The sequence below is a fragment of the Pteropus alecto genome, unplaced genomic scaffold (assembly GCF_000325575.1).
Source record: "Pteropus alecto unplaced genomic scaffold, ASM32557v1 scaffold7, whole genome shotgun sequence".
Lineage (NCBI taxonomy): Eukaryota > Metazoa > Chordata > Mammalia > Chiroptera > Pteropodidae > Pteropus > Pteropus alecto.
In genome coordinates this window covers 1158594-1179234 of record NW_006494614.1, presented here as the reverse complement: position 1 = coordinate 1179234, position 20641 = coordinate 1158594, and the positions used below count along the sequence as shown (strand labels likewise).

Genomic DNA, 20641 nt, shown 5'->3' with positions numbered 1-20641 from the left:
ATACACAATGGAATATTACTCAGCCATAAGAAGAGATGAAATACTGCCATTTGTGACAACATGGATGGACCTTGAAATAATCATACTAAGCAAAATAAGCCAGACAGAAAATGTTGAAAATCACATGATATCACTTATATGTGAGAATATAAACCTAAAAGCATCAAATGAACAGGACAAACAAACAGAGACTCATGGACATGGACGATAGACTAGTGGTTACCCGAGGGTAAGGGGTGGGGCAGGAGAGGGGAGATAGACGAGATAAAAGGGGTCAAATATAGGGGGGGTAAGGGAAGAGTAAAGTGGGTAAAGGGGATCAAATATATGGTAGCTGAAGGAAACTGGACTTTGGGTGGTAAACATACAATGGAGTATACAGATGTGAAATTATAATATACACCTGAAAATTAGATAATTGTATTAGCCAATATTATCCCAATAAACTTAACAAATAAATAAAATTATATACATTCATTCTACTACAAACATATTATCATTTATAAATCTCATTTTTAATAATTAATTCAACATATATTTATATTCTTTAACAGTTGAAGTAAATAGTTTTAGATATCTGTAGAAGCTGGAGCAGTATCATCCTTTCAAAGAAACCCAAATTATTTAGAATAAATTTAGAGGATACCATACCAGATGGTTGCTATTCATTCCAAGAATCTATCTGAAGCTTACCTTGAAATGTAGGCTTATTCATACTAGCCATACGGGGACAGTAATGTTGACCTGGGAAGCCTTGAATGTGAACTTCCAGTGGAACTGGGCGTACTGATGGTCGGAAGTTGAACAAGCCCATCTAGCATAAAAATGACAGAGAAACTACTTCCAGTTTTTACATTTAAGTTTATAATGTTATAGTGCCTTCTTCACGCCGCCACCTAAGCCCACATTACTAAAGGCCCAATTTATCAATCTTCTACATACCTGACGAATATTGAGCCAGTCAGCAAGGTCTCTGGCATTGGCTAATGCAGTGGATAGTCCAATTATTCTAACAGGCTTTTCTGTGTGCGATGAGATGAAATTTGTTCGAGAGACAATGACTTCTAGAACAGGGCCTCTTTCCTCCCCTAGGAAATACAAATAATGCACATTAATCATTTTAACAAATCCTGATCTGCCGGCTGATGCAGGTATGAGAGTCAAATTTGTGAAATGGTTTCAGATACAATGGTACTCACCAAGCAGATGGATCTCATCTATGATGAGAATAGTGACTTGCTTTACATAGTTCCTATTTTGCCAGCTTCTGCTGATTCCATCCCATTTCTCTGGTGTGGTGACGATAAGGTCGGCTTTGGCAATGGATTTCACATCAGGAGTCACATCCCCTGTTAGCTCAATAACTCTGGAGGGAAATAAAAATGATCTCTTTAACTTTTCGGGTAGCATATGACCTTGGAAAGGCAAAATATAACTTTCAAAATAAAATTTTATAATGCTTAAAACAACTTTATCTCCCTTTGATTTCTGAAATTTTCTGAGTTGAGTCTAAAATATGTTTCTTAAGAATTTTAAGATGATTTCCTCCTATAAAATAAAAGACATATAAATTCAAAACACTGACAATCTAACTTTTAGGCAGACGTAAAAAGTGTCAAAACTTTCCTTTATGTTTACACAATCTCTGCCCTATGTGATTTTAGAGATGAACTCACACCTTTTCCACATGCTAGAATAAACATCTTTCTTGTGAAGGAAAGTGTTAACTTATTAAGACTAAAGAAGGCATTAATTAAGAATATAGTTATGTGTAAGCTTCATTTCTTAGGTTGAAATTTTCTATATAAATTACAGGCAAATTCAAACATATTAGGACAAAGAAGAAAGTTGCAGCAAATATGTGCCACCTCACATTGAGCAGATCCCAGTTTTATAGTGAGAAAAAGAGAAATCTAGAGGCTAACTCAAAATTTTGGAAAATCACTAAATAATTTTTATTTCTAACACTTGAAAAACAAAACAAAAAAGGACAAAATTATTTCCTCCTAGTGTAGTGTTCCAAGTTTTTACTTATTTTTTATTAATTTTCACTTTTACTTATTTTGAATATGTAATACATTAATATGGTTCAAAGAATATGTGGTGAACAGTCTCTGTAACATGTCTATTCTCCAGGTACCCAGTTCTCATTCTGAAGCAACCATATATTTATATTCTTCACCATTTTTGAAAACAAAAGATTTTTAAAAACCTTTTATGTAAAACCCTTTATTTAAAACATTTTAAACAGTATCTCTAGAGATCATTCCTTCATTATATAAAGAGCTCTTTCTTTTATAGAGTGATATAATATTTTGTGCTGTTTGAATATACCATAATTTATTTAGTAATGCTCTATTGGACAATTGGGTTACCTGTAATCTTGCTATTAAAAAACAATACTACAATGAATAACCTTGTGTAAATATAAATATATTTTTAAAAGTCATTTTCTTCAAAGAATTTTTATTGTTTGGTAAATTGCTTACATGGAAAATGTCTTCTAAGTGGTTTTTGAATAACATAAAAAATTTTTTCTTTTGTTTGAGATTTAAAATTTTTGAAAAAATTATCTTGCCAATAAAAATATTCCTATTAAATAATTTAAAGAATTGAATTTTTCAATCTTAAAAGAATGAGAATATTGACAACATTTTAGTAGTAGTTACAATACCTTTACATAACAGACTATGGAAATCATTGTAAAAGCATTTATTTGAGTTTTATGCAAATCTTTTATTTGTCCTTTTAGATTATTCAAAGCATATTTTCTGAAAAAAGTAAGAACTTACTTTTTACCAAGTTTTTCTTCTATTCTAACTTTCCAATCATCCATTCTCTCACGTACTAGTGCTTTTAGGGGTGCAATATATACTGCCTAAAAAGGGGGGCAAAAAGACTCTCATGAAAATAATGACAGTAGTTCAAATAAAGATAAACTCCATAAAATTTATCAAAATGTCACAGTGTGGATTTAAATGTATCTTTTAATACAGAAAGACTTAAACTTTTAATGAGAAAAAATCATTAACTTAATTCATCCAAAGTAAGAGAGAGATATAATACATTCATCCAAAGTAAGAGAGAGATATAATACATCATAAAAATACTGACATAGAAAATTTTATTTTAAAAAGCATTGAAGGTAATTTTTTAAAGGTATTTTATAATGAAATTATCTTGTAACACAATGTAACAAAATTTTAAAAATCATGAGAAATCTTTCAGAGAAAATTAGGGTTCAGATGAAAAAAGTTTTTCCTGGTATTATGATCAAGAGTTATCTGAGTTATAACTCTTTCACAAAAAAAGTTACTAATTGTGAAATTCTGAAAAGAAATAGTCTGGTTGTTTAGATTTTAATGTAGATTTTATGGAAGATGCCAGTTGTGTATCTTAGGTGTTCCACTTTTTGTTGTTTTTTTAAAAAACTGGTCTTATAATCCAAATTTACATAGAGATTATTCACTGAAAAAAATTCTTTCTTTTATAAAATGTTTCAAATTTAGAGTAGAGCTCTACTAGTGTTTTAACATGACTTCTAATGGATCAATAATCACACAATAGACTAAAAAGTAGGAAAACTTAAAGCTTAAGAGGGAATAAAAGCCACTAACTGGGAATCATTGAAAAAGGAAGTTAAAACATTTCTGAAATTATAAATGAGCAGGAAAATAGCACATAATTCCAATCACAGCACATGGATTAGCTTTCTTAAAAAAACAATGTTTTTAAAACTGAGTGCTTCATATTTCAAGAATGCTTAAAATCAATACTTATTTGACTTGTCATGTTATTTACATAACTAATGATGTTATGTCCACTTTGAGAAAAGTGGAATAAAAAGCTACATCTACATTTCTTGGGTATCATCAAATGGTATCTGTTAAAGCATTAGCATTTCCTTCACAGTCAAATGATTTAGATTATGAATCATTATATATCTTATAATACAACTATGAATTAGGTATCTTACATTGAAATTGCCGATAAAATAATAGATATTTTATAATGATGAAAGGACATGTGAGCACCAATATGTACATTAGAAATTGAACTAGAGGACTCCAGAGTTTAAGGTAAATTTTCCTGTAGCCAATTATTCTAATACTGATCTCCACCGTTGCCCCCCACCAATCTCCAAAGCTATTCACTGAGTCCTCCCAGTATATTTAGAACTGGTTAGTTTACAGATTATGAAACACCTTTTCTAATTGAATTTAAGCATGTGATTCTTTCAAACAGACCTTTGAAGTAGGGTACTTATTGAAGACTCTGAAAATGGCTAATTCAGCTGCAACAGTCTTTCCTGATCCAGTAGGTGCTCCAAGTAGAACATTACAGTCTGTGTGATACAGTGTATGAAATATTTGTGTCTGCACGGGATTAAAGTGGCTAAAGTTGTACAGCGCTTCATATGCTTCACACCCCAAAGCTGTGATCGGTAAAGGCTGAAGATCCAGTAATTCTGAAAAGATGCAATGCTACTGTTAAACAATAACTGGGAAATGTGCACAATACTGATTACTATACCTTAGGAATAAATCAGAACAATCCTTAATTCTTCAGAGGTAAAAAGTGCTTAACATAAATTGTTATATACTACTTACAGATCTTTTTTCCCTGTTACCACATTTGTAAGATATACACACTGGACACTTTTCTGGGGGGAATTCCACATAAGCCAAATATAATGCTATACCTTTCTTTTTCAATCAGGAAAGTAATTTGAATGATAGGGTTTTCAAAGTAATTTGGAAAACATTCATGTTATAGGATAAAACTAAATCTACCTCAATTTGTAGAAAAATGAAAACCATATGCAAACTTCAGTACTGGAATGGTTACTATAAAAAATTACTTTTGATCTGTTAGACAACTGATCAAAGTATACTGGTCAAATGAAAAGTTGCTGTAGCCAATGGAATTACACTAGTTATTATAAGTTGGATTTTGATTCGGATTCAGACAACTTTAAAGCGTAGATACTTTCAACATTAACTAAAACAACAATTTTGGAAAATCAACAATTCATTATTGCTCAATATGTTACCTGTATGAGGAGGATGTCTCTCTGGTAGAATCAGATGTTGAAAGTTGATAATACATACAGCCTCAGCTCCTAACCATCTATCAGACACTGCTCGGATGTAGTATTGGGAAGGCAAAGGCTCAAAAATAGGAATTGTAAATACCAGTAGTTGAGCTTCTTTACTAATAACCTAATGTGAAATAATGTTTAAAATGAAAATGGATATTCTAACATCATAAAGGTCTTATTAGTCTATTGTTAAGACAATGGTATCTACAGCAATATTTACTAAAAAAATAAAGAAGATATCTTAAATTTCTAAATAGCTAAAATAGTCAGGTACTTCAGAAACTTGCGGGTTGTTCTCTCCTGAGGATACCTGATATAACAGAAGGTTAAATTTACATTCAATTTACCTTATCTACATATGCATATCATTGGATATTAAAAGGTTACCAATTAGATTATCAGAATTTCCCAAACTTTGTTCATTCCATTACCTAACTTAAGTAAATAATTTTTACCAAATTATTTACTTAATATTTTTCTTTACATTCTAACACTATCTTAAGTGGAAAAACAGAACCACCTGGCCTAAATAGAAGGTAGTCATGAAGACAAATGCAATGAAAACAAAACATTGCTATAAAACTCTACTGCCCACCCAAGGCTCCTAGTCTGAAGCTTGTTTTCTCATTGATAAAAAGAGAAATTGCAAATAAAGTATCAGAGTTAGACATGCTAGCATCAAACTGAGTCTTTCTCTTGGGGTTTACAGAGAATTTAAAAAGGAATGTCCTTTTTACAAAGCGATTCAATACTATTTAGAGAACTGTGTTTATGTAACACCATAACTTATTATTATTATTTTTATATTATTTATCCCACCCATTTGATATTCCACTCTGCTGGAAACCATGCCTTAAATCACGATAAAGATTACAACTCAATTTCTCAAAATAAAATCACATTGAATATATCAATACTATAACATTTAATTATTGCTTTCTTTTAAAACCACACAGAAATATGTGTGTGTGTATGTGTGTGTGTGTATATAAAGCTTTAATGACACTATAAGTTATAGAGAAATAGGTAAAAGCAAAAATTGTTAGTTTATATTTTCTCTTTATGATATCAACATAATAAAGATATAGCCATACATATATATTTACCTGTTTTTTAAGAACTAGAAAATACTCTGAATGATAAATATGATCATTTGTAGGATCTTCTACCCAAATCCACCAGGGTTCTCCTACTGTACCATGGACCTAGGAAAAAAAATATAGTATCCTAATACTATATATTTGTAATTCAAGTAAGGGATACTGTTGATTGCATACCCAGCACCCATTCCCCACTCTTTTGAACAGCTTTATTAATATATATTTTACATAACAAAGTTTAAAGTATAGAGTTCAATGGTTTTAAAGTATTTACAAAGTTGTGGAACCATTCCATAATCTAATTTTAGAACATCTTCATTGCCCCAAAAAGAAACCTTGTATCTATTAGCAGTTACTACCTATTTCCCTATCCATCCAACCTCCAACACTTGTCAAAAATCTCTCTCTACAGACCTGTCTATTCTGGACAATTCATATATATGGAATCATTTAATATGTGGTTTTTTGTGACTGGCTTCTTTCAGTTACTATAATGTTTTCAAAGTCATTCATATTATAGTATATATGTATATCAGTACTTAATTTCGTTTTATAGACAAATAATATTCCATTGGATAGATACTATCTGTTGTATATGCATTCCTCTCTTTTTTTCTTCTTTTTTTTCTATAATAAAACCCAGTCTTATTCAATATTCATCTCTCTTTCATGTGACTCAGGAGAATGTGACCTCGTTTCCTGGGATAATTTTGATTAACATAAGCCAATTAGCTTATGATTTCCCCCTGACAATAGGTTGTTGTAAAGGATATGACTAATACTAGCCCAATCAGACTGAAGAGTCTTATGGCCCATGCTCTGGGCTGGTGCAACTGGGTGTCTCCCTCTCTCTTTAAGTAAGAACAAAGAAGCATGAAAACATTTCAGAAGTAGGTAACAGCATCAGCAGGGCAAAAGGATGGAAAGGGCCTGAGCCCTGAATGATGTGATCAAACAGAAGACTCAATCATCTTTAGGGCCTATTTTCCTGTAGACCTTTTATTGCGAAAGATAATATATTTTCTAGCTTAGACAGTTTGAGACAAGTCAATTTTCTATTGTTGCAGCCAACAGCATTCTAGCTAAGAGAGTTAACTATACAAACAATAAATATTCTATCTTACTAATAAATTAAAACAAATTATGGGAGACTTATTATGGATACTGACAGAAGAAAACTAAAAAAAAAAAAAATGAAACTTTTATGCATTTCAAAACCATTCTATTAAATACAAAACTTGAAATATGAATTTATGGTTAACTATAACTTTATATTTTATGTAAATTTTTTAATGTAGAAAAATATTAAATATAATTTTATATCACCCAGTCCTCACAGAAATTCTGTGAGAAAGGTAATTATTATTAGAATGCTTGCAGATGAGGAAACTGAAGGAATTAAAGGTTAGAACACTTTAAGACCGATGGTAGATTTCAGTAAGAACTATGGTGAGTAATTTTCAAGCATGCTGTTGAATAAAATTCATTTACCCTAAAGATGTACTAATGTCATGTAATGCAGAAGGTATCTACTTACACATAACTAGACCTTACAATAATCATGTAAAGTAGGCATTGCTATACCACGATTACTGATTCACTAGTCTTTTCTACTGGCTTCTTGAAAGAAAGGACGGAGTCTTATTTGCCTTGTATCTATAATCTCTACTCTACTGTACTCTCTATACTGTAACTGGTACAAAGTAGACCTTAAAAAATATTGATTGAAAAAGAGAACCCAGCGTGGATCTTCATATATATAAATAACATCTAAGGTATTGAAGAAAGAAGGGTAAAAACAGAAACAGGAATGTGATGGGAGCCAAGGAAGGACGTTTTCAAGAAGGACTATGTATAATGCTGAATGTTCAGAGAAGTAAAGAAATTAACCAAGAAAGTAAAGAAAGTAACTAAGGAAAAGCATTTATTATGATGATCACTGAGGTAGTAGTTCATCTCAGCAGAAAAGAAACAGGTGACTAGGAAGAAATGTGTAATACTCTTTCTACAAGTCTAATGGTAAAGAAAAAAAAGAGAATGATAGTTTGAGACACATCAGGATTTAAAAGGACTCTCAGCATGGAGAATCTTGAATTTTTAGTAGGCTAAAATGACAGACTAATTATAGATGGCAAAAATGAAGATAACCTAGAGAAAATGAAAGGAGAGAATTAAACAAAGCTACTAGTGAGTTGAATCCACAAAACCATTGTTTAATGTTGAAATTTTAGGTTTCCTAGATGTTCTGAAAAGTTCTCATTGGTTAATATATTAATATACTGCATGGTTTTCTTGAGAATTAGGGTAAATATTACAATGTTTTTAATGAATCTTTAATATACATATTTTTAGACAATTTTCTGTATGCATTGAGGACAGATGTAAGGAGGTGTAATCGAATCTGCAGCAGAGACATTTCTGCTTAACACTGAGATAGGTACTGTCACTTCTACCTGATCACTCCAAGTGAAGTCGGCACAGACACTGAGCGTCACTCGGAGGACAGTCCGTGTGATGGGCTGAATGGATGCTTCCATTGTAACAGAAGGAATCTGATGAACACACTGTTTGACCTTGAGTCCAATATTCACATGATGCAGCATGTGACCTGCAAGGAAAACATCACATAGAAGAAATGTGTCCAACAGAAAAAAGCAATATAATCTGACTTGTAAATGGGATTTCAGAGAAGGTGATTTTATTGCCTGTTTTATGATTTGCTATGTAGAATAGTTGACATTCTTGACCTGGCATGTTTGAATATTTTGTAATAGTTAACTTGAATTAGCAATTCATAGCTCTGAAAACCAGTATCAAGGTTTCTTCAGCTATTAATAGGGTTCTTAAAATTACTGAGACTTAATAGTGTTTAAACTACTATAAACAGTTCCTCTTTTCTCTTACTGAGTTTATGACACATTATAAAAATATTTAGTATTTTTTGAAATCAGCTATTAATTTTATTCAAGGTCTATTTCACAACTCGATAACCATGATGGAAAAAGCTGTAGTAATAAAACACGACTCACCCATCCATACCCATTTCCAGAAAACATAAAGAAAAATACTAAATATGGTCAATCTAGCACGAAATTAACCATTTATACATATTTTGATAAATGATCAGATTTTGAAATACAGATATGTATAGGAGTCCTGGGTAGGGGCAGGGGTCACAGATGTGATGTACTGTAAACATTTTCCTACTCTAGCTCAAGCAACTGGGTGGAAAGAGATGATATTTTATGGTATCAATATTTCTTATATGTATTGGCTCTTCGTAATATAATTTTTAAAGCACATTTATGAATAAATCAAAATGTTTTAAATTTGAAACTAAAGTCATCTTCCTAATCTGATAAAATATTTAAATATGTTACCCCAATGTGAGTATTTTCAACTTCTCTATTTAATGTCCTTAATTTCTCTCTATTTTTATTGATACTTCTCTTCTTCCATTCTGTCTTGGAAGTATTCTTCTTACTACTAATGAAATAATGATCTCAGCCTCTCTTCACATCTCTGGACCCTTTGCCAGCAGTAATCCTCTCTCTTATTTCTGTTCAGCCTGATACCCTTCATGTGTAATGTCTACCCCATTGAGAATTTGAAATTACTTAATCAATGTTTGTTCAACAAAACATTAAGGTACATGGAAATGTATGTAGGAATAATTTTTCAATTTTATGTAACAAAAACCAGAAGGCCAAATGCTATTTACACATGGATAACAACTGGGTTTAAAGATATATATGTGTGTAATGATGAAGTTTAATTAGAAACTCTGAAGAAATGTAGTTTAATGTTGACATAATTTTTTTTGTAATACTGCTGATATACATAACACAAGACTTTGAAATGAGTTAAATATTGAGAAATAAATTGAGAATAAACTTTATGACAAATTCTCATAATTTATACCTGAGATTTTATCTGTAAAATACTCACCTTAAGGGTATGACAATCTAAACTCTGTTTTAACTGCTAATTCTTTCAAGTGATTTCATAAAATTTGCAGGGACTTCTGTTTGAATTTAGATAAATGAAAAAGAAAGTTCATAAAAATGGTAAAAATTAATCTCGAGTAATGTGAAAATTCACAATAATTTTTTTTTACATCTAGTAAAATATTTTATGTGCACAGAATAATACATTAAAATGTTCTTGTTTCCTTCTTACCTATTTCATCTTTCCTCATGTCTTTCAGCTTATCCACAGTAAGATTTTTTTCTTCTAATCTTGTTAGAATGTGTGGTGGTAAGACTGAAAACTGTCTCAAAGGGCTAGCCCAACCCCAAAGCCTCTTGTCAATGACTTTACTAAGATTCAGGAGTTTGTAGGTCATGGCAGGCCAACGTTTCCTCAGAGCAATTTCAAAAAGAGCACGGACAATTCTAGCTGCATTCTGAAGAATAAAAAGGAGGGACTGGTGGTTAGGCAACATGTACTTTAACATCTGTCAATAAATTTATTATTCAGACTCAGTTTCAAAAGAAGTATGTCAAGTTGCATCTTTTAATTGCGGGCAACATCTATTCTTATATAACACTAATTATCTTTATCATTGTTACACAAGAATAATCAATCACCTCCTTTATGTGGATATTATCCTGTTTGATTTTCAGAGAGAAGCCTTATTTCCAAATTTTTAGGAAGCTCCTCCTTACAACCCCCTAAATAGGAGTGAAAGAGGAAGAGACAAAAGGCCTGTATTTAGGTTGAGGCCATCTAGAATATAAAAGGCTGGTATAGTGAAATGATTAAATTTATAAGGTTATTTAGAGAAATAAAGACGACTTTGGGATCCAGTCAGGGAGAAAAACTTGTGAGAGAAGAGTAACAAAGGAAATATCGATGAGTGCAGCTACCATATTAATGGCTCTCTATAAATTAAGCTATGTTAACTGCTTTACATATATTATCCCATCTAATCTTTATAACAACTGCATTTGATTGGTCTTCAGATGATTTTATAAAGATAGTAAAGCTTGGTGAAGTTAATAATTTGACCAAGGTCGCATAGATAATTGGTGTGAGAGTATCTTTTCAAAGCTGGGTCTAAACAAACTTAACTCTAAGATTCTAAATTCAGTGGTCTGAGAATAACTTCATTAATAGACATATAGAAAGTTACAATTATTAACGACTTTATTTTTACTTCTTTCAGTTAGTTTCCATTTGCTTTGCCCTCCTCTCTCTATCATTAACTTTGCAGATTGTTTTATTAAAGATTGTTTTTAAAATCATGAACTTGTGTTTTTAAAATCATGAACTTGGAGACACCTTACAATATTTAATGATGTCTGTATTTGAAAATGAAGAATGTTTAATCTGGTCAAAATTATAAAAAGATATGAAAAAGAGTAAAGATTTTAAAGAGCAAATAGATGATCCAGCTTGAAATTATGATCATAAAGGTTATAGACTTTAGTTTTACATTATATGAAATGTGTATGTCTTTTGACAAATTGACTATTTTGTTTCAGTATTAAAAATTTAAGAACAAAAGTGGTATTTAGAAGTATGAGGACAGTTCTGATACCCATTAGTAATGTGACAAGATATAAACAAGATATTTTATCTGGAATGATATAAATTGAGTGGGAATAATGACCAAAGTCTGACATGTACAGTTCAGAGAAGCTAAATATAGGCTTCCTTATAAAACTATAGGACACTTGAGCCAAGGATTTATTTTAGGGGCTGATGGAATAAATTTTCAGAAATATATAGAAGGAAGTACCATTTTAGAGTGCTGAGAGAGTGCTTGTGGAACAACTCATGGCTTAAACTTAAAATATAAATAAGCTCAACAACAATATAATGAATTCAAGGATGATAAACCCATAATAGTTATTTCAGAAAAATCAGGGATGCTCTGAGACATATCCTTAATGTTCTGAGATTGATTTTCTGGGTACCAATCATAAAAAAACCCCATAAATTTTACAATATAAAGGAATTCATATATCAGTCTCTGATAATAGCTTCAAGATCTTGAATCAAGCAGAAATGTGGCCAGATTATTCATCCAGAACACAGTAAAGCTTTACATTTACGTTAAATCACTATTTCAATATAAAATCATTAGAAAATATAATATTATATTATTTTCAGAAAAACAGATAAACAAAAGAAGTTAGAAACAATGGCTCTTATAGAAGGTATAGAGTTTAGAGGATAAGCATATATAATTTTTCTATGGCAGAAACATGTTATCCAAGGTGAAAATAAAAGTTTTCACCAGATTTATATTTACTTTATATAGTATATGAAATTATCACCTGGTTTCTTTGTTACTTTGATTAAGTTACTGCGTTTACTCAGATTGTTTACCAATATAGCTTGGTTCATGTTTGTAAATATTTCATGTTTATAGTTATATCAAAGCACTCTTGAGTATTCATGGCTGTTTGGAATAATCTAACACAAACATACTTTTATTATATTGTCTGTGAACAAAATTACAAACATAAGATATGTAGTACAATAGTTTCTATATTTAAAATAAGATTAAGCTTTTATTTCTCCTTAACTTAGAGGAGGTGTTACTCAATAAAAAATGAATATGGTATCTTTTTAAGCAAATAATATTTACACAAACCTATGTCTGTAAAGGGAACCTTTCATTTCAAAGGTAGCTATTGCGAAAAATAACCTATTTTATTTCACAGAGGGGCTTGAATTTAAAAACTTAAATATTATGACATTTTATACTATTGTATTTCCTAAAACTTATACATTTAATAAGTTGTAATTTAGGGAATAATTTTCTTTCACAGTCCTCAATTTTTAAGTATCAACAGTAGGGAAGAAAGATTTTCTTTTATCAGAGAGTTATCATACTGAATATATGGCCTGAGGAATATTTATAAAGCCTTATTTAATCATAAAAAAATCTGTTTGTATTTCTAATATTTGGAGAAAGCTACAGCAGTTCCATGATTTTTTCTTTTTCTTGAAATATTTTTGTAGTATTGCTCTTTGTAACTAAAAGAAATAAACTTTATCATTTAAAGTGAAAAGTTAGATATTGAGATTTTTAAACTCTAAAATAAAAATAGCAATATTTAAAAGAGCCAAACTAATCACATAATCCTACCCCCACTGCTGATCTAATATAGATGACATGAAAGATGTACAATTAAACACACTAGCTATAAGACAAAACAGTAATATGGTAGCATGTCATAATGCACTATATTCACAGTGTAGCATTAATAAATTCCTTGAGTCTCTAAAAGTAAACGAGGAAGAAAAAATGAGAAGGGAGTAATATTCGTACCTGTGCAACATATGCAGAATCCGATATAAGGGAGAAACTGTCCATCTCTCCTCGGCTGATGTAAGTTTGAAGTAGAATATTTATTTTCCCATAATTGTTCTCTACACCTCCAGGAGCTGAGAGTTCACAGAAATTGTTTAATAAGGAATCTAACTCCTCTATTTCCTCTTCTCTGACCTGAGAGAAGCAATGTTTTTATAGGATTATTCAGGCTGATTTACTGAAATTTTTCATGTTGAAATTAAACTACATTGTATGTTTTTTAAAAGCTTCCATTTGCTATAACTCCACATTTTCCTTATGTATACTAAAATAATAGTAATTTTTTTCACAGTTAGCTAATAACACAATAAGAAACTATCTTGAAGCTGATATAATTCTATTTTATTATTCATCACCAATATTAAAGTTGCCATTGACATATAAAAATTTGATATGCCACAAAAATTAAATCTTCTGACCTCACAATCCTTCATTTGATGAGATTTCATGTTTTATTTGACCAGAATAAAACCTCTGACCAAATGGATTAGGGCAAACTTGAATTATCTTCAAATGCATTCATTACAGTCATATATTTTTATATGGCATAACACATTCATAGCTTAAAGCTGTGAAGTACTATGATTCAAAGTATTAAAGTTTTCACTGTTAATAAGATTAAATTATAATATGGGTACAGAAATATTCATATCTAAGTTTGAATAATGAATGTCCTTTATATTTTCTTCAGTGAACCTTATATTGCAAATAAACCAAAATCTATACACTATATTCTCAGATAGTTTCATCTTTGCAAAACCTACTTAAATTATATTTGATTTGCATAGAGAGCATAGAATGCTATCAGGTATGACATAATATCATAATCTAGGATAGTAGACAGTGTTGATAAATGAAAGAACATTGCTGGTACTCTAAATGTGAAGTGTCATAGAGCTTATATTGTACTAGAAATAACAATTCTGTATAAGCTTTCATAAATGAATGAATGCACATATGTTATATACATTTGATTAAGGCTTCAAGTAATCTTACCTTGATTTGATCAAATTCTTCAGCTTTGGAGACTATAGCAAAGATATCACCCTCTGTTTTGTGAGCATCAAAAAGTTCATTGAAGGTCTATCAAAGTAAGTGTTATATTTGATTAAAATAGGTCCAGTAAAATATTTTAAATTAAAAACATAACTATAAATCATACATTCTTAAGGAATATTTGAGCCCTAGACAACACAGAGTTATGATGTCTGTTCTATGTCATTGCTTTAAACATCATCAAATTCATCAAAGACAAAAAAAATTTCCTAAAATGTAATTAGCTGGAGAGAACCTTTAGAAGTAAAAAGAACAACAATGAAACCTATGTTAGATATCTAAAAACATGTTCAGCATAACATTATGGTCTTGGTTCATTTTCACATGGGCATATGAATATCTGTACCATTTGCCAAATTTAAGATGACCATATATCATATAAAATTTAGAGAGGAATAACTAAAAATATGCAACCTGAAGAGTCTGGTGAAGATATCATAATATTACTAGTGAGAGTATACAGAAATTCAAGAAATAGAAGAAAAAAATCAGCAAAAGGCCATATAAAATAAAAACAAAGCTGAGGAAAGGCTACAGTTTTGAGAGTTGCAGACAGACTGAAGATGTCATATGGCACCAACACACTACTAGAAAGATAAATAAGCTTAGTTAGTGGACAAAATGTGTGGATATGAGTAGGTGATGAAAGCAGTAGAGGGCTAGGGAAAACGTTTTAGGTCGAGGAAACACCGTATCACAATTGTATGATAATATATGTTAAAAGTCTTTGAAAAAACCTAAAGTGCTATACAAATACAAGTTTGGGGAAAGATGAAGATAAGCTAGTGAGCACATGAAAGTGTTTCTGAAACCTTTTATATGCATAAGCACATATTAAATAAGTACAAAACTTAGATTTCATATATACCCAAGTTTTCATATTTCTGAGAAATTTCACTTCAATGGCTTCTATTACTTTTCCATTTAAAAAACAATTTAAGAACAAAAATAAAAATTGATATATAAAAATTTAAACTTTCTCTACAAGAAGAATAAAGAGTAAAAATTCACTTTAACCCATCCCCCTCTCTTCACACTTAAGTCCTTTCCTCACAGGTAATCACTGTTAAGTTTTCCAGTGTATTAACATGAATGTACATACATATGCATATAAACACATGAAGATATGCAGGTACTCTTTGAAGTGTAAATATTATAGTGGCACCCAGTCTTACGTAAGACTGTTAAAAGACAATAAGCAAGGCAGTGTTATGTAGTCAAAATCACCTTTGAAAAATCTCTTAAATTGCCCAATGGTACAGCTAGGTTGACTGATAATTTTACTAGTTTTTCTAACTCCTTTTAAGTCAGTGTTTTATCGGTAACCTGCAATTAATTTTTCAACTTTTTATTTAAGGATATCATTAAGCCACCACTTTCTACTTAAAACCATTCAAGCATTCATTCCATAGGTCTCACCAACATGCTCAACTGTTTAGGCTTCGGCGTGTCTACTGTTTGGGATATACTCATTGAACAGAATGGCAAGAAGGTCTTTAATATTTAAAGTCTTATTTTTTTCTTGTCTTTACTGAGTGTATGTTATTGAATTCATATAAGTTAAAAGCATTTTGTCCTATTAGTAGCTTTTGTTATTTTACATTAATACTATTCTTTGAAATCTAGGTAGTATATGGATCTAATTAACAGACATATTATTGTATTGGTTCCACTCAGTAAAATACCTCAATGGTGTTGTACTTAATATAGTAGTGGCTGGCGGTTCTACCCAAATCAGTTGAGGAAAAATATCCAGTTCGCTCTTCAAAACGAATCATCCTAGCTTTGTCTAGTTTTCGTCCAACTTCAATGACCAACTGTTCTCTATGCTTTGCTAATGCTGGGTCAATCTACAGGGAAAAAAATATAAACACTTGAATATTTCTTTAGATAGTCATCATATTTCTTTAGAAGAGTCACATATACCTATTTATGAAAATGAAAATTTTTGAAATTTTAGTTAAAATAAACTTTATTACAATTTTTAAAGAAGTACATTTTTATAAACTTAAGACATAACTAGAAAATATTTTCTTCCATTAAATAACCCAAATAACCCCAAATTTATTTGGTTTGAATCGAATGAAATTATAAAATTCATTAAAATTATCAATCTGTATTATCTTCAAATAGTAATACTTCGGAATCTAAAATTCTAACATGGTCTTAAAACCTTTAAGATTATAAAGATTAGAAATCAGCTATAGAAAAAAATATCATTGTCTTCTCCCTCCCACACTAAAATAAACAGGGATTTAAATATCAAACAACATTCTTACTTTATCAATATTTGGAGAAATAAGGATACTTTTCTCTGTCAAAGTAAAAATATACAAAGTAAATGCAAAGTTATCCTTTCAAAAGTATGGTTTTAGTGTTCTAGTAGCTTTCATAACTGCTGATGGAAAAATCCATTTTCCTAATAATAATAATAATAATAATAATAATAGAAACAAAGAGTAAAATAATAATGAATTTTTGAATAGTTTTTGAAACTATTATATTAGTCCTCTTCTAACCAGAAAGATTATCATTAATTAACAAATATTCTTGTTACTATGATGTATGTGTGTAAATATATGTAGGTACACACGAACTCATGCCAGATCCGGAAGATCAGTCTCTGGTCATGAGTGGTAGAGTGGACTATGGCCATTTAAGGGAAGCAGGGGGAGTATAAAGCTAAAAGAAATTAAAAATCAAAAAAATGAGGCAAAAGAAAATCAACTGTAGGGACATAAGATGTAGTCAAGTATCATATTAGCAAACACAAAAAGTCTTAAACATTTGCTGTGAGTGATATACTGTACATGTCAGATTCTTCTTATGAAAATGTTTTATTAACTACATATTACTAAGCTATTAAAAATGTGTTAAATTGCATGATCTGTGTTAGTTCACATGAGTATTGTAGTTACAAATTCATATTGGGTAATATAATGAAAACATGCTAAAAAAAATAGAAAGATAAGAGTCTCTGAACTGTGAAGGGAGCAAAACTATGTATATCAGAAGGAAAAAAATTCATTTTCTCTATATTGGAAAATTACACAAAAATGACTTCTGATATTAACCTAGTATTTAAAATTAATTGATGTGTTTAACTTGCTCCAAGAACTGAGATGGCTTAGCCCACGAAAACACATGTTGTGTTTTGTTTTCTTTTTATCCCTTCAGTATATTTTCATAGTGCCACTGACTATTTTCATAAAGTCCACATTGGTAATGAGAATAGTTAGTGTCATATTCTTTAAAACCTTTAAGGTTACAGGTTACAATGCACTTATGTTTTTAAAATAGAATGATTTGGCTATTAAAGAAGATAGCCATTTGAAGAATAGCACAAATTTTAATAGAGAAGAAAGGTAATTAAATCTCAATTACAGTAAACCTGAGTATATAAAACCTTAACCATTTCAGAGTAACAGCTTCATAACTAGTTGGTGCTGCTATTTTTCTTATTTTTTTTTCCTCTTTAAGTCTTAAGTTTCATTTTTCTATGGTTGAATCTACTGTATAAGAAAAGGAAAAATGAAGAAAAACAAAGTAACTGCTTTGATAACAACAATCTAAATAAAAACTAAGTTATCTGTTGATGCAGGAAAACTATAATTCTAAGTTAAATTCAGCTACTTTGCAAATTTTGACTTAGCACCAGTAAATATCCGTATGATGATGTTGAAATAATGTTTTCACTAGACAACGACTGGATTCTATCTGTAATTAGGAAGCATTTACAGTGCATAAAGCAGAGTTCTAAAGAAAAGACAAGACCTCACAGAATCTGTAAGCCATGTGGACCACACAACTGTAGCACTCACAGGAATAGCTGCTGCCACATGCATCTTATTCTCAGTCTATATGCACAAGTGGAACTGATACAGCCTCCAAACTGTTAAGATAAGAACTCATTAACACTATCTTTAATTTAGGAATAAGGGCTGAGAGGAACTTGATAAGAGGAACAGACAACATATAATATTAGCCTATTATTAAAAAAGGTCTATAAGTTTCCTCATGTCTGGAGTATTCCAAAAACTAAATTTATCTTGGTTTAGAAAAAAATCACAGCAAAGTGTTAGTATTGAATGGAAATGTACCTGAATAATAAATTGATGATAATATAAAGATTAACTTATTAGTATCAGTGGGAAAAGAGATACTATACATAATACGAAATAATTATAGGAAGCAAATTTAGTTTTCCTTATTATTTTCTAAAAAAGATTAAAGCTCTTTGTTTTTCTTTGAGGTACCTCACTCTTTTGAGATGGGGCAGGCGTAGCAAATATTTATCTTCATACCATGAAAGGATTACAGGTTTGATTTTTTTTAATAAATGAGTTTTCTACCTGATAAGACTTGTGACTGATGCCATATACTAATGGATTTGCTCTCATCCGTACATAAAGATAAGTGTAACTTATCCACTTCACTGCTTCTTCCACATTAGTAACTGTTCCCAGAGCAATCTGCAAATCGAAAATATAACAAAAATTAAACTAATCCCTTAAAGCTAAAAATAAACATTAAATTAAAGACCATTTTGTAAAAAGTTAAGATTTTAAAACACATTATTATGCTATATTTGTCAGGTAAGCATGATTATTGCATACAACACTTTTCCAATTAATTAAAAATCAGTCCTGCCTCATTTAATTGGGAATAGTAGATTAGAAATGCTATCTTCTAATACTGAACTTACTCAATATTATGGCATTTGATTATTTTCCCTAAATGGAATATAATCTATATAGCATTAAAAATATTTTTGGTATTTATTTTTCTTCCTGTTTCCTTCTTCTTTGGGTTTTATTTTATGTGACAACACTACTGAAATTTTAAATGTAATTGCATCACAATCAAAACAACATAATATTGCTAATTCTATCCCCCCTTATTGTGATTCTGTGTACTGTCATTTCCAAAACAACAGAGGGCATAGCATTAGCTTTTACCTCTAAAGATGCCTACTTGCAGGATGGCTAGTATATGATGGAAAATGCAATCATTTCTGCATGATAAAGCAGATTTTATTGGGATTTATACGTATTAATAATACATATACTTAAAAAAAATCATATAAGAACAGGGCATAGTTTTAAAGTTTTATTGGTAAATTTAAAGCGACCTATGGAAAAAGTAGATATTTATATATTTGAACTATCATAGGCACTGGATAATTCTTTAGATTATATTCTGAAAGGAAATATAAATTTAAAATAGCATTTTAATATAGGTTTATAATATACTTTAATAAAACCAAAAGTTAATTTAAAAATACAATGATAATATAGAAAATCTGTGTGATAAAGAAAAGGCAATTGTTAGAAAATGGACTTAATACAGAATTGCAATGAAATTCTTTGTAAATGTAAAAATACATTTCCTTAGCCACTGGATCTAAAGGTAGTAATTCTGCTTATACTTAAATTTGTTCATTTTAATTCATCCAAATCATGAAACTTCATAGTTGTATAATTTTTCCTGAACCTGTAGCTGAAAAAAAAATATTTTAACTTCTTAATTTCAACCAAAGGAGAGATCCTTCCTATGTAAATTATTAAATTTTAAAAGAAAAAAAAGGAAAACAAACTCTCTCATTTTAGTACTAAATATTAAAGAAAAACTTTAATGTTTGCTTTATTCCTATTTATAATTTTAAATTTTGTATAACTAATTTTGTGAAATAAATATGTAAATGCTTAGCTATCTTTAGGTGAAGATGATCTATAGCAATATATAAATAACATTATAATATTACATCATGCTTTTTGTCATTAAATAGAGAAATGACCAAAAGTAAAAAAAAGAATGATAAGGCAGAATCTATTTACTTTTAAATTTACACTATCTTAAAATAAGTCAGACAGAGAAAGATAAATACTGTATGATCTTACTTACATGTATAATCTAAAAACATGGAACTCAGAAACAGAGTATAACAGTGGTTGCCAGGAGTTAGGGGAAAGGGGAGGTAGGGAGATGTTGGTCAAAGGGTACAAGCTTTCAGTTGTAAAATGAATGTTCCAAGTAACATTTCAGGACATATACATG

At 30.2% G+C, this 20641-nt stretch overlaps 1 protein-coding gene across 1 annotated transcript in view; it reads right to left on the bottom strand.

Moving 5' to 3' along the window:
• Positions 1 to 20641, bottom strand: part of ASCC3 (activating signal cointegrator 1 complex subunit 3) — a 259616-nt gene that overhangs the window by 86763 nt on the left and 152212 nt on the right. Inside the window, exons 20-32 of the mRNA XM_006926271.3 lie at positions 18937 to 19056; positions 16270 to 16434; positions 14525 to 14611; positions 13487 to 13663; positions 10381 to 10606; positions 8655 to 8809; positions 6208 to 6306; positions 5054 to 5222; positions 4248 to 4468; positions 2793 to 2878; positions 1200 to 1366; positions 943 to 1088; positions 694 to 814 (exon numbers count right to left, since the gene is read on the bottom strand). Coding sequence (XP_006926333.1) covers positions 694 to 814; positions 943 to 1088; positions 1200 to 1366; positions 2793 to 2878; positions 4248 to 4468; positions 5054 to 5222; positions 6208 to 6306; positions 8655 to 8809; positions 10381 to 10606; positions 13487 to 13663; positions 14525 to 14611; positions 16270 to 16434; positions 18937 to 19056 — 1939 coding nt within the window. The remainder of the gene's footprint in view (positions 1 to 693; positions 815 to 942; positions 1089 to 1199; positions 1367 to 2792; positions 2879 to 4247; positions 4469 to 5053; positions 5223 to 6207; positions 6307 to 8654; positions 8810 to 10380; positions 10607 to 13486; positions 13664 to 14524; positions 14612 to 16269; positions 16435 to 18936; positions 19057 to 20641) is intronic.